Below are 25,177 nucleotides of genomic sequence, written 5' to 3'. Positions count from 1 at the left end.
GCCTCACGTGTCGTATTTGTGACTTCCTGACACCACAGCTGTTTTTGACTACACCACAGCCAATTAGATCATCATATGGGTCTTATATTTTTAAGTACATGTTTTAATTTGTCTTATTTTTTTAAAGGTGATGATATAACTTGATAAAGTTTTTATCCATATGGAGGTATATGGTTTCTCTCTGCCATTACAATATACTGTTTTGTTCCATTTTAATTTATAGTATGTTACAGGTACACTATAACTTTTGGCCCGCTTTTAGATGTTTTGCTCAAAACTATTTCAGCTTCAGAAAATGACACCACTAAAGAAGCTCCTTTTTTCTATTTACACGTTTATTTTCTTAACCTAGTGAACAACATTTTTAGTCATCATATGCCTGCTAATAATAACAATGCCTTACATTTCTTGGAAATCAAGATCTCAGATGTTTAAGGGAATATATCTCTCCCTGACAGTTGTGTCTTTTTGACTCTTAAATTTAAGTAAAGCCTTTAGATTTATATTAGACTTTTGCCTCAATAAACTCCTAATTACTGCTTATTAATAGTTAGTAAGGTAGTTGTTAAGTTTAGGTATTGGATAGGATTAAGGTATGTAGAATATGGTCATGCAGAATAAGGCATTAATATGTGCTCTATAAGTAATAAACAGCCAATATCTTAGAATTATGCAAGCAAAGCAACTCATTATTAATGAGAATTGGACCTTAAACTAAAGTGTTGCTTCTTTCCCTCATAAAATTTAACAAATTTTAAAGGATGATCATTTTTGAGAATACATTAGAAACCATTTTAAAGAGGTGTGCTAATTTTCAGATATTACTGTGAGAAATATATTAACAGCTTTTTTGCGCTGAAAGTGTTGTAGTATTTTAAACTCCAAATGTTAGTTCATTAAAGGAAAAGTATTAATAACATTCCTCAACAGTTAAGATACATTTGCATGTGTAATTGCCTTTTCACTTGAGTCTTTACCAGAGGAAAGAAAATTGAGGTAATTAAGAGGATATTTTCTACGTTAAAAAAGGTTCAAACTTGTATTAGACATTCATCTAGAAGCCCAATGGGAATTTCTACCATGTGAAGCCGAAGAAATCTGCATGTATAACTGACATCAACACCGCCCAAGGATATAGCAACCTTGGCAAAGAGTCCATTTGCCAGGATGGAGAGAGACTTGTGAAAGTCAAACACCTACTTATGAGACGAAGGTGTGTGCCAGCTGACATGAAAAATCTGGTGCCTGGCCTGAGGGCAGGGTGGGGTGTTGATAGTGAATGCAGTGAGAGTTTGGATTTCTTCCTGGATCCCGCAGCGCTCGGCATGAGGAGCCATAACTACAAGGGATGGACATTTGTTGTGACCTATGGACACTGGTCATGTAGAAAATACGTATTTAATATTTAGACGCTCATCAGTGTGGTACAGCATGCAGAATGTGATTGCTCATTCCAGACTTCATAAGTCTTTTTCATTACCATAAAATTAATGCCATGGCTGTGAGTTAAGAAAACAAATCCTTGTTTTATCCCTGAACAAAAAAAATTAAATATAAAACATTTTGAATTTTAACTGACAACATTTTCAGAATTTGGGTAAATGGGCAAAACAACTGGACAATATATTTAGACTGAAAATATCAAATAAATATGCAGTAGCCTATTTTAGCAAATATTTTGAAATTGAATATTTTGAATTTTTTCCATATGGGTCTGATTTTATTCCCACTTTTGTCTAATTGTCTTATATTCACTATATAACTGTTTAAAATAAACTATGTTTCATTTCTTAGTGTAATTCAAACCAGTTTATTGATTTTAAAATAAAGATGTTCTTCTTCTGCGCCGGAGCTGAGAACGTGCTGTCCTAACAGTTAAGCAGTGTGAACTTCTCAGGACATAAAGTAGTAAGTCTAAGGCCGTGTGTCCACCAAAGCGTTTTTAGCCGGCTGAAAACGCTGGACGCTCTGCTGAAAACGCCTAGCCGTGGGCGCTTGAGAGCGTTTTGGCAGCGCTGCGTTTTTCAGTTGAGACGATTCGTTGCTATGATACAGAATATCCACAGCACAGTTTACTTGTAACTGATTTCGCAGATAATTTTGTTTCATACTAAAAATTTATTTTTCATCCATTTTGTTCGGTTAGCTCTGCTGGTAGACGTCGTTGTACAGAAAGAATGTTGTGACAGTTGGTCGTGTGGTATTTGTCCCGCCCCTCCTCCACTGTGATTGGACGTCTGGGTAAAAAGTGACAGTGATGAGCGCAGCGTTTTACCCAAAGTTGAACATTTTTCAACTCTCGGCGACCAGTAAAAAACGCCGGGCGCCCAGCTCTTGAGCGTTAAATACTCGCTCAGCGCCTCGTTACGCTCATGGCGTTTAAAAAACGCGGCGCTCCCATTGAAAACAATTGGAATTTTACGCCAGCTGCGTGAAAAAACGCTTTGGTGGACACACGGCCTAAAGGCAAGTGAGATAAAACTCATTATTCTATTATGAACTACATCCCTAATTAAAACGACCAAATTACCATCCACTCATTTTTAAGTGACATTAAATTATGGGTTTATTGCAGTAAAAAAGTTAGCACTCCTCTAAAAAAAAAAAAAAGGTAATAAAAAAGATTTGATGAATAATTCAGTTTCTGGGCTAATCCAGCAATGAGAATACTTTAAAATTGACCCATAGCCTCTATACAGTATTTTGTGTTTGTACAAGTACAATTAACACTCCTATTGATTTGTGATGGCATCTTTATTAAGGCACGTTCAGGGAAAACGTCAATTGGATTTAGGAAAACATTTATAGTAAAGTTTGTAATTGCACTCTTGAGGGTCCTTGGAGATAAAATGCCAAGGCTGTTATTTTCTTTCCATTTTATGTGATATACCACCTTTGCAAACCTACATGATAGACACAAAAATTGTTGCTATATCTAGATTGCTGGAAAGCACTTTCAAATCAAAAAGAAGACTTCCAAAGACTTGGGAGAAAAAGGTTTTGCATTATTGCTGCCTAAATAATTTCTGAGATCTGCTTTTTCTGGTGCTCTGAATGGCATTAATATTTAATCACATTATGAACTGGGAAAAGGAATACAATTACCAAAGTAAATACACCTGTCCCACCATGCAAGAAATTGCAAAAATCCCACAGCGCACAGCTTTCTTCCCTGAAGGTAAGGGGCGGGAGACGATTGCTCTAACTTTGAGATTTGCAACACTGTAATCCTTGACTCTATTTATTTGCTTTCCAGCATGCCGGTTCAAAGGGTCTCCATTGAGACTGAGTCCATGTTATCCCCCAAATATTTATTGACTCACTTTGCTTGCTCTAAGAAATCTAATACAATTAGCAGACCTCGGGGACAGTCTGCACCTGCATTCATCTCTCAGGTCTATGTTTCGTCTTGAGCATCGAGGAATATATTGGAGAAACATGAATTAAAAAGATCAGTGTGCTTTAATGCCAATTAATTAAATTGTAAAAATAGTGTCTCCATCTGAATGCCTTTATTGATTAGGTTAGTGAAAAATTGGTTAATCTTGCTTTGTCAAGGCTTTCGTCTGAAATAAAATTGTTATATTCAGGCTTGTGTGCTAAAATGGGCAATACAAAACACATTGTATCATTTGCTATCACTGCTCGTCAGATTCATGGTCGCATCGGCGATTGAAATATGTTTGTTTTCCTCTCCTGCATACAGTGAAGGAACACAGCTAAATGTATTCTGTGGTTAATAGGTTCACTTTTGTTGGCCAGAGATGAGCTCTTCATCTTTCTTTCCTTGCCCTTCAACTCACGACCAGGTGACACCAGCCAAGTCCTTTCGAAACAGCAGGCTCTCGTAGTCTCTGTTGGCAGTGTGTGTGGGTGTCTTTTGTGAATCTTTGACAGAGGCAGCCTTGGCAATAGAAAAGAGAAGATAAGAAAAGGAGGCTTTTGTGTTACATGAAGTTGAGTAGGAGAGCAAAGCTTCATCATAAGCAACTGAAACTCCATTTAAAGTACAATCAGACATGGAAAACGTGTTTGTGATTCAAGTTTAGTAAACTTTTTTATATATCATGGAGAAAAACTTTGAAGTCAACAGAGTTCTGGGAGGAACTTAAGTTAGCATTTAAGGATAATAATGTCTGGCATCGACAAGCATGTGTTTGCAGATGGCAAGTAGCTGACGGATTTCTTAGAAAAAGCGTGGTTGTGTCTGTGATCCTATTAATTAACAACACAAGATTGCGGTTCAGGTAACAGTGCATGAAACAACAGTGCATATAGTGATGATAACTTGATAAATCTGAAAAATAGCATCAATGCCCATCAAGGTGAAAACCTTGGTGAAATGAAAATTTTAGGTTCACAGTTATGCCTTATTTGTCTGATTGGACACGAGAAATGCCAAGTAAATCACCCCTTTTCTTCTTAATCATAAATAATTGGTATGTCACCCCACTCTGTATATAGTGGCTGGTTTCATCTTCTGCACTGGCTGAATTTTTCATTGTTTTCTTTGGCCTTCCAATGTCATTCAGTGCTCTGAAGTGTTGTTTATGTTTTATTTTTATGGCTCAGAAAGCCTCCCTCTGCTGTCCCGAGTGCTGCTGGGTTGGAATGGCTGTCGATGGGAGCTCCACTCTTCTGTTGAAACAGATTTACAGATGAATTATGCAAACTGGAAATACCAGTGCAATTTTAAAGATTTAGATTTAATTCAAGCTGGTTGCAGATAACCTGGATGACAAACTCAGCACCAATATGTACAAATATTAACCTAAAACTCTAGTATTTGCAAGCACATTAAATCTCTGCTCACATTTTGAGGTCGACTGCGATTTCTGTAAGGGAAGCCCTTGCTGTGTAACTTGTGAGAATTTTGCTCCCGGTGAAGGCAAATGGTCATTTTTATGTTCTCTTCAAAATGATTTAGGTCGCCTTTGCTGTTGAGAAGTGTTATCACAGAAGCTATAGGTTATAAATATCACAGCTTTTATCCATTATCCACAGTCCTCAGTGACACAGATCAATAAAATAATCGCTTTCTTACAGAGATATTGTTTGTTAGTCAACATTCTGATCATGAGAAAAACATCATGCTTTTGATACTTGTGCTTACATTTGATAAGTATGCTATTTTAGAATAAATATGGTTTCAAATTCAAAATGTGGGCTTAGAAAGTCAGTTAAAATCAAGGAAAGCAGAGTGCAATCTTTTGCTGAGCTTAAATCTGTTTTTCTCCTCTATTTAAACTTGAAACCCTCTTAGACATTTCCAGATGTGATTGTGTTGCCTACTAAGTAATGATGGCCAAGTAGGTAGGCCGATAGCTAAATAACAGTAACTATATTTAAAATGTGTTGCCTGATTAAATGGCACTAAAGAAGAAAAGTGGAAAAAAGAGACCAATAATGCTCACGGCAGCTCACATTAGCGTAATCTCTATTCAAAGATGAATTTCAGGACATCTGCTTTGACTAACCACAGTAGTTAAAGTTGTTCCATCCCATCTGAAAGAGGAACCCTCCCTCTTGAACAGGCTCCCAAATTACCAATGGAATGAAAAGTTTGGCTCTTTGGATTTCAGTAAGAGGGACTTCTGGGTGGAAGAAGGTTTCCAGAAGAGATAATCTTTGCTCCAGCTACAGTTATGGAGAATAACTCTTACTTCAGCAGTCAACAAGTCCTTTGCAAAGATGTGAGTATTTCATGTGCATTTATATGCTATATAAATTTAATTTCTTTTTTTGTTGTAGGAAATCTAAAATCTCAAAGAAAAAGGTCCCAAAATCAAAAGCAATGTTCTATAGGAAAACAATATTCAGAAGGAATAATAATTATCTCTTTAATGTATAAATATAAACAAAACTAAATTATACATATTATATATACATTTTTCGGAACACTTAAAGGTTTAGTAAAGAGAATTTGTGATCTTAACTACATTTTTTATTTGTGTTAAATTGCTCTTTTTAAAGGTTGTGATATGTGAATGTCGGGTTAGATGTAATGTTAATAATTTCTGACTGCAAGGCTTTTTGAGTGTATAGTTTTCTGTCTTGTTTTCTTCCTTTTCTCCAGCTGAGTGGCACGCTGTATGGCTAGATGTTTACTACTGTGCAAATTATTCCACATGTCTTATAATTAAGCAATTAAGATCATTTTCTCAACATTGTATATGCAATCATATGTCTGCTTTGCTGAAAATCAAGTGGGTGGATTTCTTCTAGAAAATAATGTAACAACAAAAGTTATTAATATACACTTTCGGACTACCATAGAGCCAGTGATGGTAAATATAGATTTGGGAAATTGTACAACAGTGTGCAATTTCTTTTAAGAAGAAAGATCTCTATCGCCATCAATGATGTGAAATAACAGAAAGATTAGAGGGGGATTCTGCTCGGTTTATCCTTTCAGATGAAAATTGTTTTAGTGCAGCCGTCTAGTGTCTGTTTTTCTTCGGTCTCTCTTGTTCTCTATCTCCCTCCACATGTCCTCTCTCATCTCTCTGCCTCTTTTCTCAATCCCTCCCTCCCTCCCGCTCTGCCTCTCTCTTTCTCCTCTTCGCCCTTCCTCACTCAGTCTCTCTCATCAGCAGGGGGCCCTCGGCTCCCTTCTTCACCGTACACTCACACTCAATCCCGCTACAGCAGAATTGCCTCGCTGATTCTTAACCTTAAACCGGTTTAATACTGTTTTGCTGGCAGCCGTCTGTATATTTTCAGAGCCATTTATATTCCAAGCAGATGGAAGGTTGTCCTCCAGTCAAGTTTCCACTGCTTATGCAACCTCTGGATTTCAGCACTATCTCTATTCATATTTTTGCTTCATGCAAGGGGAAATTCTTCTTCAGAGGAATTTTAGGCTTCTCTGATTGTTTGTCCTCCTGTTTCCCGTCATGTGTAGTGAGAGGGCTTAAGTTAGATTTTTTTTAACAGGGTTCCGATGACAAATTCGATATGAAACTGTCTTATTCAGCGCATTCTATTTGTGCATACTTTTCAAGAAAAACTGTTTTGAAAGGCAGTGTATATATATATATAATGATCCTTAACGAATCCTATGTCTCAAATTGTGAGATAAAGTACAATCATAGTACTTTTATTTCCCCACCAAGGGCGGTCTTTTGGGACTTCAGCCCGAATGATTTTTATCATCTTGTCACAATTTTTTACACAAATAAAATTATTCAGAGCTGCAGGCTGCTCTATAAATCAAATGTGGTCTTGCGAGCCACATTTTGACTGTTTTGCATAAAGTCTGCCGCATTTTGTTATTTATTCTGTCACAAAGCGAAAGAAATGATGACGCCGCTTTCCATTCTACATACAACAAGTAATCAGAGAAAACTGTGTTGACTTTGGTCCAGCCAGATATCTTGGCAAAGTAGAGAATATTTTAGAGACATAACTCTGAAAACAAAGCAGAACATACAATGATAATACAGCAGCTATATTTTTAAATTAGAACTCGTAAACAACACATGCCGACTCAACACAAAAATGCTAATGAAGATCGGGTAACACTTTATTACGATGATCCCTTTTGAACATTCTGTTGATTATAAGTAACTTTGCAACTGCATGTCAACTAACTCTCATTAGAGTATTAGTAGACTGTCTCCTTAATATCTGATAACTCTTTATTATGATGCCCCTCCAGCAGAAATAAAACTGACTATAAGTAACTTTGCATGTTATTTTCAACTTATTCTAACACCCTACCAGTCTACTAATGCTTCTCAAACAATCTAATAAGAGTTAGTAGACCTGTAGGTCCATGTGTTAAAGGGACCATCAAAATAAAGTGAAAAAATTAAAGTGAATCCGAAAACTATTGCATTTTAAAGTTGTGAAACATTTAAACCTTTTTATTATAATAAAGTGCATTATTCAATATTTCAACAAAAGAAACCATGCACATTGATAGAGGTCTGGGCTATAGGCCTATGCTCTGAATATCCAATGAGCATAGAACCATACATGGTCACAACTGCTATTTCTGTTCTTTAAGCTTCTGTTTCGGCTAGAGACATTTGCTAATTGAAGCTTGTTCCTCCATATTTCATAATTCTGATTGGCCGTGTCCTAAGAGATAGTGGAGCACACCACTGTGAATAGTAAGCTTTTAGACTCTCCCTCCTGGAACTCAGCCGGAACAAAAGCCTTTCTTTATTAATTTGCGGCCATAAGCTCCGGGAATTTAATCGAACAGACAAACTTTTAATTTGGGACAATTTTAATAAATGTGACCTTTTGTTCTGATCCCGGAAGAATTCAAATTGCCCTTGTGATTATTTCTTTCTCAGTTGAGCACTGTGGTGCAATACATTGAACGTGTCAAAACCTTTACATGGAATCACATCATATAAATATACAGATGTACAATAATGTTAATGTTTTTATAGGTTGAGCTGGGGAAAGAGAAGGAAAGAAAGGCCAGGTATCACGCTTACCAGTGTGCCGCCATCATTCTGAGTGTTGTGTTCCTGATACTGGCCCTCTGTATCTTCAGTCTGAGATATATATGGAGCCCAAACCCTGGGAAGGTAAGAGAAATCCTATTGTGCAGACCAAGAGATATTACTGAGAATGGTGCATGGCTGTGGATTAATTAGGAAATGATTAGAATAACAATCGTGGAATGGAAATGAAAGACACAGAAACATCTGCACACACTGTTTAGTATTCTTGGAACTGACTGAATCCAATCTTGATTTACTTGGCATAAACAATAGCATCACAGAGTTGGAAAAAATGCAAGAATGACTAGATAAATACATTACATACGTTTTACATAATAAGACTGCAACAATAATCGGAACTGCAAAACATAGATATTAAACTTTATAATTCCCCAATTCTTCTTGATACTAAGAAACAGTCAGCATGTAAGTAATTGGCAATACCGGAGTGTCAATAGATATGCAAACTTTATGCTTCGGTATACTACGTTATGCATAAATTCTCCCAGAGGATGTTACTCATTTAACAGCCAATTCTTTTAGCGCATTTGCTAAAGCTCCAGTCTAATTTCTGCATCAGATATTTCACGCTCCTGCTTGAGGAGTCATCAGCAGAACCAGTGAAGATTCTCACAGGGCATGTAATGGGCTTAATGACACTGGAAGTCTGGGCTGTAGAGATCAAGAACTAGTGCTCACACTCTCAAACTGCTGCGGTCGGCTAACTAAAGGCCCGTGTAGTCGCTGATATCCAGCAACGAGCAATACAATGGTGCTTTAAAACACAATGATAGGCCTTACTGTTAGGGGGTCTCTTCTCAACAGCAGTCAGGGGGAAAGATTAGGCAAGTGATGTGTGTGTGTGTGTGTGTGTGTGTGTGTGTGTGTGTGTGTGTGTGTGTGTGTGTGTGTGTGTGTGTGTGTGTGTGTGTGTGTGTGTGTGTGTGTGTGTGTGTGTGTGTGTGTGTGTGTGTGTGTGTGTGTGTGTGTGTGTGTGTGTGTGTGTGTGCCTCAGGTGCTGACGTCAACAATGAAACCTGAATGTGCAACTATTGCAGCTCCAGGCATCACAATTCTGCAGCTTAGATATGAATATTTCAAACCAGCACTGCATATTTTATAAGCCACACCTCCCCTTATTTAGACTTGATGAAATTTGAAATGTTTCTCGCTTTCCTTATTTTGCTAGGTAAGACATCATCAATTATTCCCATGCTCTTAAAAGGAACAGCTCCTGACAAACTTATTAGAAGTCAATAAATCAATTGGATTGTCTTTGCCAATCCCTCCATGTGGCAGCAGGGAGAGGCAAAGCGGTCTCCTGTGTCTAGCTCTGCATAAACTGTTGTAGAAAGGTAAATTGCTCTCCATATTGTATTTCAATATGACATGGTAACCACTTGGGAACTTCTTTTAATTACTTACAAACATATGTTGTTACAGAAGCCCAGGGAAGATAAAGAGTCAGCCATCATCCTCTACGCTACTATGTGTTTAAGAGGGGTGTGTGCGCGTCTAACTTTGTGACTGCGTGTTGTCCAACTGTGCCATCATGTTTTTCTTGTCCTAATTATTGTTCTCTTGGTTCCTGTGGGATTAAATGCCTGTCATATCACCTAATAGAACCGAATTTAAAGCAATTGCCTTTAAAATGACACACATAGTAGCACTGCTGCACTTTTTTAAAAACATCTGCTGCAGTAAACTGATGTCATCAATTTTTCTGACCTTTCTGAATGCCTGTTGTCTTTTAAGGAACCGTGGTTGACAGACATGCGTGCAGCATCCAAGCCGAATACTTTCAGGCTCCCTTATCAGGCCCGAACCACAGGCGTCTGTCATATTGACCGGGGTGTCTGAGAACACCTCGAATAGATCACACGAACAGCGGCGGCGAGGGGCTGTGAAATTGCCTTCGCCGCACACGTCTGTCAGGCTCACAAGACGCCCCCCATTATTCAAGCTGAAATTACTTCGCTCACCTTGTTGCTATGTTGTGTTTGCAAGCCAGCCTCGCAAAATGTGCCCCCAACCACCTCTTAAGGACTTCTGTGTCCTGATGTGTATCTTAATGAACACAGTTGCACCTGCTCTCCAGTAATAGTGGCAGGTGCCGGGCAAGAACGCCCCCCCCCCCGGCAGCTTTGTTTACTAGCCATGTCCAGCAACCAGGGTTTTTTTCTTTTTGGACTGTTGTGTTGGTTGCAGAACCTGATTTCACCAGGTGTGGCATTTTCCTGGATGAACATCTCTGTTGATCCTGGAACAACATTCCAATCAACCAATGAGATTTGAGAGACAAGTTTAAAGTTTAAGTCAAATTTAGGCTTAAAACCTGGGTTAGGTGCTTCTATATCACCTAAATCTGTTATTCACCTATCAATTCCCCTCTAATTTTAGGGATAACTTATATGTAGGTTTATGTTTAGGGGTAGGAAAAAGGGTTAAGACAAAATTTTCGGTAGGAATGTTGTTCAAGGATTAACAAAATATCTTGACTCAGGAACACTTCTAAATCGGCAAAATCAGGATGTGTGTGTTGATCCCCTCAAAAGAAAAGATGGATAGACTCTAGGAAGGCATTATGGTGGCACTGTCAGCTTTCTGAAAGCGGTCCTAAAATAGCCCATATCTTTGTGTGCCCCTTCCTGTCTCTACATGGAAAATCCCCAGGTTTTCGGATCTTGGGGGAGAATAATTTCAGTAATGAAGCGGACTGGCCAATCCGTGCAGCTGACTTTGGAAGCACCTCCATACGGGAGGTGCTTTCGGGTATGCAATTTTCTTTTATTTTACTCATCAGACTCATTTATTCACTTATGAGCTTGTATTTTTACTGGGCTTACGCAATAGTCTCTGACCTCCACCTGGCTGAAGCAAACTGTTCCCTTGTAAAGGAGAGGCAGGGGATCATGACACGTCCACTCGACCCGGTCAGGGGCTCTGAGGTGGACTGTGAATGGGTGTTGAAGTGTTTAATATGTTTCCAGGTGCTCCCCAGGATTCCTGTTAATTATTATGAACATAAAAGTGAGAGCCTGTGCAAGTCTGCAGCTATTTTTTATGTTTTTTGACATGTTATATCAGGAACAATGGCCATATAGACAAAGACAAGCAAGAATAGACAAAATTCTAATTTATAAAGCAAAACAGCAAAACAAAAAAATATGTCATGGTCATTCGTTGCTCTGGCAACAGCTGACCTGCCAGCAGCTCCACAGCAAAGTCATCAGTAAAATTTAAGAAATCTCAATTAGTACTTTAGACAAATAGAGATTCTGGATGTACATATTTACAATGACATTCTTGGTCTTTGCAAGCAACACATACAATATTCTACACTTCATTATGGATGTGTGCTACCCATTTCCCTTACCCTCCATTGCCTCTTCCTCTTTCCCATCAAGACCCTGTTCCCCTGAAAATCAGAGAACAAAACAGAGATCAGTTCTCTTTCTCTCCAACAATTTAGATTCTGATTGAGCTTTCACATCCTGTTTCGATTCTACACAGGGTGCCAAGAACTAGTCCTGCCACACAGCACTCTAACAAGAGAAAGAAATTTCATCAGATTAACTTTCCTGAAACCACTCTTGACACCACCCAGATCCACGGAATGTGCCTCATTATTTCAAACGGATTAAGGGTTAAATCTGTCAGCCAGATATGGAGTTAAATTCACAGTCATTGAGATGTGCCCAATAGTTAAGGCGAAATTCCTATTCTGATATTAGATAGGTTTCTGAATAATATCAATATAACCATTTTAAAAATGGACTCAGTCACCAATCAATGTGATGACATTGTTTTGTTTTCTTGCTTAAATGTGGCAGTTATCAAAGGTAGTTTCCAAGAATACCTCAGCAGATGTGCTTCTGTTAGTCATTCAGTGTTAACAGCCCTTGGGGGGACCCTGCTTGATTTAGTGATAAAATATTAAACACAAAGATGATTGGCATCTCCTAGTGGGAGCTGAATGATTTCCAATGAGAGAGGCAATGCTTGCAAAGTATTGACCTTCATACTGGTCGGGGGCCGGCGTGTTGTTAGAGTTATGTCTTTCAAATCGTCAACATCGAAATTATAGCAAAAGAAAATGTTCATAATGCTGGATTTTTCATGACCTGTTGAAAGCATGAAGCTTTTACATGACAACCAGAAAAACAAAACTGACATTATCAAAGGGCATCAAATGGACGTGTGTAAATAAAACATCGCATTGCAAGCTTTTCACTTACATAACAACAATCTCACCAACAGACACCTTGAAATTGATCAGTGCATAATTTATCTCTTCAACACATGTTGTATATGAGGCAATCTGCCTCAGTTTTTAAATGAAACAGAAAACACGAAGCGACTGTCTATCACATAACATGGAACTATTTTCATTTTAGTTTAATGTTTAAAAAACAGCGATGTTTACACATAGGCGTAATTTGCGGGTGGGACACCACTTTTTGCCAGGGTTGATATTGTCCCTATCACTTTTTGAAACATCTCGCTGCACAGATATACCTTATACTAATGAAACATCTCCATTTGAATAGCAGAACATTCCTTTAGTTCATTTGTTTAATAAGAGTCGATCTGGCGCTGAAATGTGTTGTTTTTTAAACCAATGGCGGAAGACAACAGTGTTCTCTTGACACAATCACTGATGAACATCTTTGGTCTTAATGGAAAAAACTATACGAGGGTGTATTAGAACCCAGAACCTCTCTGAAACGCTCAACAAAGGTTCTACCACCAGACCATTAAGGTATACAAGTATTTTATGAGAATCTATGTATTTATTCACTGATGTGAAGAATCTTAGGACTAACAAAACAATACTGGTCGGGGATGTAGGAATGAAACTATCACATTAAACATAGTCTCTGCCTCAGATGTCACACTCACGGACTGCTGGCTGAACTGATCTGATGCATGTGGTACACTTAACTGGAAACACTTCAGGATTTTCAAAGTCGCCATTTGATTGGTTGAATTCTACATGATGTCCGGGAGACGTGTGTGTTGCGTTCTTTAATGGTCCGCCTGGTAACAAAGATGTCATGACGCCAAACTCCCTCATGGAAGAAGAACGCTGTCATGTTTACAACTTTGACAATGAGCGCTTATAAGGATCAACTACCACATTGTTCAAGATAAGAAATCTTAGAAAATACATCTGAAAAAATGGGTTTGTCTTATATTCAGGGTCTAGACTTTTACATGTCAATAATGCACCCGCATCAATAGGTGGTGCCAAATACGTGTAAAACGAGTGTGGCAAGAAATATGATGTGTCAAAGTAATGTTAGAAGAGCGCAAGTGCAAAAAGATACGCAAAGTCAAAGAAAAGCTAACCGTCTAAGAGCTGCGTGACTCATGTTTGCGTGCCTCGCTGACAGGACCAAACTTCTGATTCTAAAATGTAAGACGGTACCCAGATTTCAATAAGTACAGTAATATTTCAACTTCTACTGTTAATACAATTTTGGTAGGCTACATGGTTCCCTTTCAAGGGAACTCGAGCTGCGTTTGAGACGCGGTGGGAACGCTCTGCGTGATTACGTCATGAAGCACGTGTAAAATCAGTCCAATGGAAGCCCACTACGACATAGGTGACGTCATAGACCAGGAAACTATAAAGCAGCCCTGAAATCAGACTGCGACAGCTTCTGTACCTTCAGCAAGCGCTCTCTGTATATCTGATCTTGTCTATTTATTGTTGTCTGTCAAGCCCTATATATCTATCATTATTATGGCGAGCAAGCAAGATTATAGACGGTGTGTTGTTCCCTGCCCTTGTTATATTACGGGTGGGGACACACATCAGCTTTGTGTTGCTTGTTTGGGAGTGGAGCATGCCCAGTCTGTCCTCGAGGGGGCTGATTGTGAGCATTGTATGAGTCTATCTATGAAGACGCTCCGCTCTCGCCGATCGTTCTTTGAGGAGAATGGTTTGGTTCGCGCTCCCTGCACGGGTCCCGCTGTTGCTTAGTCACGGCGGCGACTCGCATTTTGGGATTCGCAAACTGATCTGACAGCGTGGGTTGGGACGGGCCCCGCCCTATCTCAGCTTTCACCTGCAGATCCAGTGTGCTGCGATTTCCAGTTCCGAGGAATTGGTATCGTTAGTGTTTTTGTTAAGAAAAAGTGAACAAAACAAATAAAAATATTAAGAAAAAGGCAGATGTTAGATTTTTCAATAAATAGGCAGCTCATAACTCTGTTGAATAAAGAGGAGCTTTTTAAAGGAGGTTTTTCAAATGCTGTTGCTAGTTAAATATTTACTGGACAGCTGAACATTATGAGAGTGACAATAAAAAGAGTTTATTAGATGAAATATATCTAAAAAAACAGGAAAACTCTGTTTCTCAGCCTCCTCGTCGGGGACTACTGGCTTTTCCCTATCTCCACACTGAGGTGTCGAGATCGTGGAATAAACCAGTTTCTATTTTATGTGTTTAATACCCAAACGTCTAACTAGAGTAATGTTATGGGTATTAAGTATCATGGTATGACAGTGCCTTGGATTATAGAGACGCTTGCGAGCTTTCTCTCTCCCGAGTCGGCGTCATCATTTTTAACCCCGACGTTTAGTAAAGTATTTAAGGACATAGATGAATGTGAAGATGTCAGCATTGACTCTATTCGAGAATATATTCGAGAATATATATATATATATATATATATATATATATATATATATATATATATGTTTATATGTATACGTTTTTCTGATATAAAAATAAAGAAAAAGAAAGATAAAAATGTCTGTTCTTCTGGATGCTCAGCTTTCAAGAAAACTAAACCTTTCAGCGGCATTCCAGAGGTTTCTTCCTCACCAATCTATGTTCCTGAAACTGGCATAGAGTGCAAAAAAAAAAAAAAAAAGAAGACCTGATGCCGAGGCTATCAGGCTTCTAAGGGTGGTCACCTCCGGGGTAGGGACGGTTTTGAGAAATCGTTTCTCCTCGGCGCCCTCTGGGGTGCGACTCTCTGAGGAGGGTCGCAGCGCTGCCAGTTTCGGTTGTTCCCTGCCGGCTCGCTGTTCAGGGCACCGAGGTGTCAGCGTCCCCATACGATCCTCCGAGGAGGGTCGTAGAGCAGTCAGTTTGGTCTCCCTGCCGGTTCGCCGTTTCAGGGTGCCGAGGTGCCTGCTTTTTCCTACGATCCTCCGAGGAGGGTCGTAGGAACTAAGCTAGTTAGAGGTAGGCAAGATCTAAATAAAAAGAGGACTGTCGTCATCTCTAATAAAGCTTAGACAAGAAGTCCTGCCGAAAGAAAAAGGAGTGACGGTTTTGAGAAATCGTTTCTCCTCGGCACCCACTGGGGTGCGACTCTCTGAGGAGGGTCGCAGCGCTGCCAATTCGGTTGTTCCCTGCCGGTTCGCCGCTTCAGGGCACCGAAATGATTTTTCAATCAAATCCAGAGGCCAGTCTCGAGAGACTGGTTCCCTTATCTGAATTTCTGGCAGCGTGGAAACTTCTGCCAAATATTTTCTCTATGGGTCCTGCACATAATAGAAAAGGGTTACAGAATTCAGCTCGGTTCTCGTCCGCCCAGATTTCAGGGGGTCCTCCCTACGGTAGTGGACTCACAGCAGGCTCTGGTTATGGAGCAGGAAGTACTGACACTTCTTCAAAAAGGAGCTATAGAAAGGGTTTCTCCTCCCAGCAGAGAGTCAGGGTTTTACAGCCGTTACTTCATTGTTCCAAAGAAGGATGGAGGGTTGCGTTCTATTCTAGATCTGCGCCAGTTAAACAGCAGAGTTCAGAAACTCAAGTTCAGAATGATTACACTCAAACAGATTGTATCACAGATTCAGTCCGAGGACTGGTTTGTCTCAATAGACTTGAAGGACGCGTACTTCCAAGTATCTATCCATCCTCATCACAGGAAGTTCCTGAGGTTCGCTTTAAAAATGGGGGCGAAGCATACCAGTATCGGGTTCTTCCATTTGGCCTAGGTTTATCACCCCGCACCTTTACAAAATGCGTGGATGCGGCTCTGGCTCCTTTGAGACTCCAGGGCATTCGCGTATTATATTATATCGACGATTGGTTGATCCTAGCTCAATTTGAGCATATGGCAGTTCGGCATCGAGATGTCGTTCTGTCTCATTTAAAGATGTTGGGATTGCCACTCAACGCCAGAAGAGTGTGATCCTCCCAGCTCGGAGGACCATTTTTCTAGGTGTAATATGGGTTTATCTAGGCCAGTCACTCACTGTGAAACAGTTTAAGACTGTGGGTCTCATGTCAGCTGCGTTCAACGTAATTACTTTTGGCCTTCTGTACATGAGACCCCTGCAGTGGTGGCTCAGGACCAAGGGGTTTTCTCCGTGGGGAAATCCGTTTTCGCATGATCAAGGTCACGCGGCTATGCCTACGTGCCTCGGTCATGTGGAAGAACCTTGGTTCCTCGCCCAGGCCCAGTGTTGGGGGTTTCTTGTCAACGCATAATGCTATCGACGTATGCTTCCCTCACAAGTCGGGAGTGATCATGAGTGGTCGCTCGGCGGAGGGTCCGGACAACACACTGACGATCTCGTATATCAGAGCAGATATTCTGTTGAGGCAGGGGCTGAGGCCCGGGGAATGGAGACTTCACCCCGAGGTGGCGGAGCTTCTATGGGAGATCTTTGGTCAAGCCCCCGATATCAATGCTCCCGGGAGTTCTACCTGGGGTGCGACTCTCTGAGGAGGGTCGCAGCGCTGCCAGTTCGGTTGTTCCCTGCCGGTTCGCCGCTTCAGGGCGCCGAGGTGTCAGCGTACCCGTGCAATCCTCTGAGGAGGGTTGTAGAACGGTCAGTTCGGTTGTTCCCTGCCGGTTCGCCGCTTCAAGGCGCCGAAATGATTGTTCAATCAAATCCAGAGGCCAGTCTCGAGAGACTGGTTCCCTTATCGGAATTTCTGGCAGCGTGGAAACTTCTGCCAAATATTTCTCTATGGGTCCTGCACATAATAGAAAAGGGTTAAACGGAGTTGTGGAAACGGTGGGCTTGGCCTCTGAGGGGGCCCAGCTCATAGAATCCGGTCTCTCGACTGAGGTCGTTGAGACCGTCCTTCAATCCAGAGCTCCTTCCACGAGAAAACAATCTACATTGAAATGGAAACTGTTCTCTACATGGCGTGGAGAACGTTTTTTAAATCTTGTTAACTGCCCGGTTGGTACAGTTCTCGATTTCCTCAAGACCGTTTCTCTTCTGGATTATCTCCCTCCACCTTAAAGGTGTTCGTAGCGGCTATATCTGCTTATCACCCCTCTCGGGGCTTCTTTTGGGAGAGATCCTCTTATTATTTGTTTTCTCCGTGGTACATTGAGGCTCAGGCCTGCACTGCAATCTAGAGCACGGGCTTGGGATTTGGCCATTGTACTTGAGGGTCTGGCCTTGGCTCCCTTCGAGCCCATCGAGGAGGTTTCAGAAAAATTCCTCACTCTAAAGACTATATTTCTCCTTGCTATTTCATCTATCAAGAGAATGGGTGATTTACATGCTCTGTCGGTTGCTCCTTCATGTCTGGAATTTGCACCTGGTATGGTGAATGCATTCCTCTACCCTAGACCGGGTTATATTCCTAAGGTCCCACTAAATGTTGGGGGCCCAATAGTGCGGCAGGCCTTTTATCCTCCTCCCTTTAATACCCCAGATCAGGAACAGCTTAACCTGTCCAGTTCGGGCTTTAGATGCCTACGTTCACAGAGCTGCTCTGTGGCGTAAATCTGAGCAATTATTTGTTTGTTTTGGGTCTCTCAAGAGAGGATGCCTTGCATCTAAACAGGTGATGAGTAAATGGATAGTCGAGGCTATTTCATTGGCTTATGAAGCGGCCGGACGGCCTTCACCTATGGCTGTGCGGGCCCATTCTACTCTGAGTATGGCGGCCTCTATGGCCTTAATTTCGGGAGTTTCCCTTCTTGACGTGTGTAATGCGGCAGGATGGTCCTCTCCGCTTACATTTGTCAGGTTTTATGACCTTGACCTCTCCACTCCTTGGGCGAGGTTGCTTGCTTCTTAGTGTGCGCAGGACTTCACACAGAACGGGCATTTGTCACTATGGCGTAGTGGGTATGGGGTTCCCACCGCGTCTCAAACGCAGCTCGAGTTCCCTTGATAGGGAACGTCTCAGGTTACGTATGTAACCCTGGTTCCCTGATAGGGAACGAGACGCTGCGTTTGCCTGCCATACTTCCTGAATGTCCTGATCGACTTGCTTCAGGTTTTTCAGAAGCTGTCGCAGTCTGATTTCAGGGCTGCTTTATAGTTTCCTGTTCTATGACGTCACCTATGTCGTAGTGGGCTTCCATTGGACTGATTTTACACGTGCTTCATGACGTAATCACGCAGAGCGTTCCCACCGCGTCTCAAACGCAGCTCGAGTTCCCTATCAGGGAACCAGGGTTACATACGTAACCTGAGACGTTTACACTATGAGATGGACAGCCTTATTGTTATATAATTCAGATGATAAAAAGGTAAACGCAGGATTTGTATGTAAAATTCACAGCATAGATTTTTTTTAAAACATCCAAGAGTTTTACACACCAGTTTGTCATTGTAAGGGACATCAAAGTTACATTTTTACACCCCTTAACATGACTCAGAACAAAGTGATTGGTTGCTTTACATTTCAGTCAGACGGCTTCTGTGCGGTTCTTGGCAATGAAAGTTGCTAAGGAGTCCATGCGAGACTACGATAAACAAGTTAAACTCAATGTATCTACTATTGAAATTGATTTCGGACATTGTAATGTTATTTTTTCTGCAATTGTTATTGTTGATGAATAAAATCAAGCAATAGGTATGGCATCTCATCAGAACAGATAAATCGCTTCAGAAAACACTAATAATAACAAATACTGTTACGTGCATGCATGTTTGCATCCTAATAAGCTACATAAAGGAGTCAAAATGCACAAAAAGCTTGATTAGCACATTACTGTCCAATTAAATATGTCAATCTTTTATCTCACTCCTCACCACTGAGCTTCCGGCGAAGGGAAAATTAGAATAGCATTGAATAGCACCAATGACCTTGCAGATATTTTCCACAAGCTTCTGGATTGTGAAATGATTTTCATCAGCAACGTCAAGCTCATTCATCTACTAATGACACAGCCAAAGTTTGTAAGAAGAGTAAACATGAGGTGTTGATTAGCTCATGCACTATAAGCAGAGAGCAAAATTATAGACCTAGGTAGAGGCATTGATGGTAGACAGCGAAATCAAGTCAATTTAGCTCCTGAAAGAAAGTAATTCAAAAAACACTCAAACAGTGTCACTATTTGCAGTAAACACAGATGTGTTCCGCAAGCCAAGGTTAATACTGAATACGGATCTCCAGAAAGCCTGGCTGAGAGTATTAGCTTATTTTCAATAAGCTTTGAACATGCTTTGAAACTCCTCATCATTTAATAACTGGGCATGTCATTTGCAGATTTTAATGAGGCAAAATGATGAAACATTATTAATATATTTTTTATTGCATTGGGAATGTGAAAAATAGCTGCATGCATGTATAATACATTAGTTACATGTGCTATATGTGATAAAGTGACATTCAGAGAGCTCTATGCTTCCTTATCCACTTGAAATCCTCAGTAAGTGGAAGACTTTGTGAACCTACTTGCTCTGCATTATACCGGAAAAACTAGGTATTGGTGCGAGCCAATAGCGAGAAAGAAATGCAAGAAACACTTCATCATCAAGACCGGGGAGATGTGTTCTTAATACTCATTTGGGGAGAGCTGTGACACGTTATACTAAACCAGTTTTTCAACTATGCATTCAGTATATGATAAATCATTGCTTTTACTGAAAGATAAAACACACAAATGAAAGGGAAGAACATTTATGGATGCATCATACTTTTCGAGTTATGTATTCAGTCATGAAGATGAAGTGCTACTTAGACCATGTTTTACTAAATACATGCAAAGAAATGCCTTTAGTTTCTAAAGTTAATGTTTGCAAAATTACTGTACGCTTTTTGGCAGAAATATCAGATTTGTGCAGATAACAAAGATATATTATTTTATTGTTAATTTATTTGCTTTATATTTATTATATTTACATTTATTTATTAATTTATTTAAAATTAATTTATTTTTTAATATGTATTATTTTTAATTATTTTACCTTTTTGTGCGATTAATCGTACACTTTGTTTGTTAGCACTTACTGTACGACTACTTTACGTCACCGCATTTGACTTTACCTTGATTGCAATCCTCATCCATCAAAACTTCACTAGAGTTTGCATAGGCCTATAATCTGGTCATACAGCAGTGGGATGAACTTATTTCAGTCTGTATTTCACACAGCACGATGTGTTGGCTCTCTTCAGAAACAATGACAGAGCTTGTGTTTTAAAGCAAAACACACACTGGAATGAAAAACAAGTCTCTGTTCTCTCAGCAATCGCTGATATAATCAGCCTGATTTTCTTTTACATTATCGCTGTTTGAATGAATTCGCTTAGCCTACTGTATTCACTGGACTGAACACTTTCCTGGAGTGTACCGGCTATCAATAATAATATTGATTAAAAAAAATCAATTGATCACAAGTAATATAGTTTCTAAACCACATGTTTTTCACTTAGCTTAGTACAAGTAGGCTACAGTTAAACTATGTTTACTATGCAAGAAATAAGGAAAACCATGTTCAAATCGGCTAGTTACATTAGGAGCTTAATAACATTTACCAATAACTTGACATTCTATCGCAGATTTTAGATTTTTATTCTGTCCACTACTAAACTGATCCTTCAGATCACAACTTTTGGTGAATTTAGATTTGAAGCTTTAGTGGGAAATCTTGGCCAAGCATTTGTTTCCATCCTTTTTATGTATATCTATGTCTTGAGCTAAGCTTAAGAGACCAAAATAAACTGCTGCCCCTCCGTTCACCCAAGGCAAAAGCACAGAGACCAGAATGTTGTTACTATGCGAGAGATACATGATGACTCCCCATCACTGGGGCTTTGCAGCAGCAGTAATGCCTGAAAAACACTTTGAGAGCAGAGTGATTCTAAAGCTCTCTGCTCTCAACACTTGCCTCGGGTCTCCCTGCTTGCCACATTGCAAGATGGAATATCAGATAAGAAAAATTCTGTTTTTAAGACAAGAGCTCCAATGAGATCTGCGGTGAATTAAGCATGGCTTAGAAAATAAATGCTTTTAGGAGGGTGTTTGTCCAAACGCCATTTTCTATTATCTACCCCTATAAATTCCAGGTTCTTCTGTTAGATTTTCAGTCAAGCTGTTGTGCTGGCTACACATAGCAGAGTTATTTTGCATTCACTATGTACCTTTTCATACAAATTAGTGAACTAAAATGGTTGTACTCTAAAAAAAAACTCTCTAGTTTCTGGACCTTAGTCAATGGTTTTACATGAAAACAGCTCCTTATTAGTTATCCTCCTATGAAAACAAATGGGTAGCAATTAGAAAATTTGATATGCAAAATGGCAATGTATTTCTGTATTTAAATTTACATTTTCCATACCAATTGTGCAACGTTTGGAGCAAAATGCTAATTCAAATGCAATAATATAATTTACATTTGCTATTTCCTAAACTTGTTTTAAAATATATTTTAGTTGCAAAATGTATTACAGAAATTATTAAATATGTTTAACATGTTTAGCAAAATGATCATTTAAATGGTATTTTTCTTAATTGCATTTACACTCACAGTTAAGACACTTGCGATTGCATGTTCAATATATGTCCCGCAATGTAGCAAAATTCAATGTTAAATTGAAAATTCAATCTGAGCCGATCATGTCCCTGCCCAGCCCTGTCAATCTTTACATCAAGGCAGGGCCAGGTGTTGGAAACATGGCAAAGATGAATTTAAACATCAGAGTTATTTTTTCTATTAATAATAATCTCTATAATAATCGCTGTTAATAGCCAAAGACTAATAATAGGCCTAATAATAAATAATAATAATAATTTATATTATTATTATTTATTATTAGGCCTATTATTAGTCTTTGCTATTAACAGCGATATATTTACTGGCAGATGAAGTGAAGCAAGAACAGAGAAATGTCAAAGTTCCTGAAGATTATTTGCGTCTGTCAGTGATAACCAGTATGTTATTAGAAACATAGATATGGTAAGTAGAACTTCTCGCAAAGAACGCGCCTGGCACTCGTGCACCTTATCATTTTGCTACAAATTTTTGCTTCAACATGTTAAACATATCGAATCATTTCTTTAATACATTTTCATTTTGCAACTTATAAAACATTAAAATATATGTTTAAAGTTTATGTTAAAACTAGTGTAGGAAAAGTCAAATGTAAATTATATTATTGAATTAACATTTTGCTCCAAACATTGCACATTTGGTATGGAAAATGTCAATTTAAATACAGAAATGGATTGCCATTTTGCATATAACAATTCAAATTGAAAATTGCTACCCATAAGCTTCCATACTCCTCAGCCAAGCTGCATTTCGATTCTCATTAGCGGCAAATGATGTTAATCAAATTATCCTGTGCATCTGAAAGCTTGAAAACACTCTCACTGCTCTCACATGCAGTCTGAATGCCACTAAGCCACAGGAGTATTGAATGTCTTCAGTTAATTTAGTCATTTTTAGTGAGTCTGAGAAACAATCAGGGTCACCATGTCCTCTCCCACTGTAAGAGAGGTTACTTCCTTCACAGCTACATGGCTCTTGACCCAGTGCTTCAATGGGCATTTAGCTCCATACTTGCCTAGCAAAATCTGTTATATATTCGCAACAATGTACCAGAGTGTGCCAGCATTTTAAGCAGTGTTTGATGAATATTTCATGCGGTACCCTGTACCCTATTATGACGGAAGATTGGCCTGCATTCTAACACTGCGAGGCCATTCAGAGGAACAATCAATTATAGGAATCATCTTGTGTTTTTCACTCGAACAGCAGTCACTCAAACCTCGCAAAGAAAAGAGAGAAAGAGGAGGAGGAAAACATTTTTGAGACTTCCCAGTATTCTAGGCAAACGTCTTTTGTAACCTCTTGGAGGTTTTATTTATAAACTCCACATCAGTTGTTTCCACCCTTCAGCACAGAGATATCAATCACGGTTGTGAGCAGAAGCTTGGGAGTGTTGCATCACCCAATGTCCTGACAATGTTCTTTTGTCCCATTGAAAGGGCTTTATTTTATTTCCTAGGGGACAAATTCTGGAAGCTTCATTGCAAAAAAAAAAAAAAAAAAAATGATTCAAAGAATAACAATGTACCAAAACACATTAAATTATGCATGTTGATCTCTTTTAACCTATGTCTAAATATAACAAAAATTGCAAGTTTCATGACATTCATGAGATCACTTTTTAAGCCAGAGTTTACTCAACTAGAAGGGTATTAAACGGCACTTTAATACCCTTAATACCCTTGTTGATTTTTAATGGATCATAAAAGCAAACAATGATTCAAAGTGCAACGTCTCAGTCCCTGAGCCTGCCTTACAATTGCGTGCTGACTAGGGAGAAAACGCAATTGCTCCCAATGCTCCACGTCCTCCCTCCCTCCTGAATATAGCTCTATTACCCGCACAGTAGCTCAGATCAAAGTGATTTATCGCCAGCGAGAGCTCGAGTTGTTTAAAATGGCTAGTGCGATTAGTCATGTATGTGCTGGCTCTGAAGAAAGGGACCGGGGTGCCCCAGCAAATTAAAAGCAGCTGCAGATGCGAGTCAACCACGGCAAGGTGGTCATACGTGGCAAACGATAGAGACTCGCAGGGGATCCGGGCGGAGAAAATGGGTCATTGCTCTCCCTTCGTGGTGAGGCCCTCGTCTGTGAAAGAATTCTCAGTGAACCTCTGGAGTATAAGTATAGAGAAATGAGCTTGCAGCTCTCAAACAATTGAGCTGCTGAAATTCCTTCTCTATAATTGCTTGCAATTATGCATTTAAAATTCCACTGAGAGTTCAGTTCTAGCTATAAAGAGGCATTTTAAGTCAATTGAACAATTTACAGTGCCTAAGATGTGAAGTATACCGTGTGAGTTATTACAATTGTATAGTCTGCATCAGAGTGTACACAGTGTTAAGAAATATGTTCTGCATTATTGCATCACTCTGCGTCCACTAATGTGATTTGTACTGCGATGAGTGCCAGCCCACTCTCTATTGTTTATTATTTGTGGAGCACATTAAACGTAGCTAGTTATAGACAAGCAGTGATTCATATCCCTTCTGTTCTGCATCCAAAATGTCCGCAAGGGAGCTCACTTCTATTTTTAATAGTTCGCTGTGGCTTCGGGTAAAGCAAAAGTCGATTTTAACTCTGCTGTTGACAGAGTTATAATAAGAACTGAACGAGGCACAAAAAGAACCTTAAAAACAAGATGCTCTTGGCCTCTGTTCCTTATGTAAATGGCTGTAATTAAACATGCCATAATAACAACCTCATGTTTTTTAAAGTCTCATTTGAGGTAGCCATTATTTTCAGATGTCCTTTTGATGCTTGGTTCATTTGAACAAACAAGACCTTTGTGGGTTAGCATCGCTGCTAGGCTACAAAGATATTGAGACCTCCCAATTTAGCCAGATGTATACCAACCTTTGAAGGTATTTTTTAAGATGATAAACTATAACCTGACAAAGAAAGTGAATGGTGCTCCTTGAGGAATAAATGTCACCTATTAGCTAGTGACCATCCTTTTATTACATTTTCAAAATAGGAGGCTGTCGAGAAAGCAACTG

The 25,177-nt window shown here is 39.5% G+C and overlaps 1 protein-coding gene across 1 annotated transcript in view; it reads left to right on the top strand.

Moving 5' to 3' along the window:
• The first annotated feature begins 5,586 nt into the window (after positions 1-5,586).
• Positions 5,587-25,177, top strand: part of tnmd (tenomodulin) — a 48,647-nt gene continuing 29,056 nt past the window's right edge. The window contains exons 1-2 of the mRNA XM_077247861.1: positions 5,587-5,693; positions 8,406-8,546. Of these exons, the coding sequence (XP_077103976.1) occupies positions 5,646-5,693; positions 8,406-8,546 (189 nt within the window). The 5' untranslated portion in view covers positions 5,587-5,645. The remainder of the gene's footprint in view (positions 5,694-8,405; positions 8,547-25,177) is intronic.

Source organism: Siphateles boraxobius, unplaced genomic scaffold, assembly GCF_051911475.1.
Source record: "Siphateles boraxobius isolate OS27281-9 unplaced genomic scaffold, OSU_SipBor_1 3, whole genome shotgun sequence".
Lineage (NCBI taxonomy): Eukaryota > Metazoa > Chordata > Actinopteri > Cypriniformes > Leuciscidae > Siphateles > Siphateles boraxobius.
The sequence above is the reverse complement of the archived record's forward strand: the minus strand, read 5'-3'. Positions and strand labels throughout refer to the sequence as shown.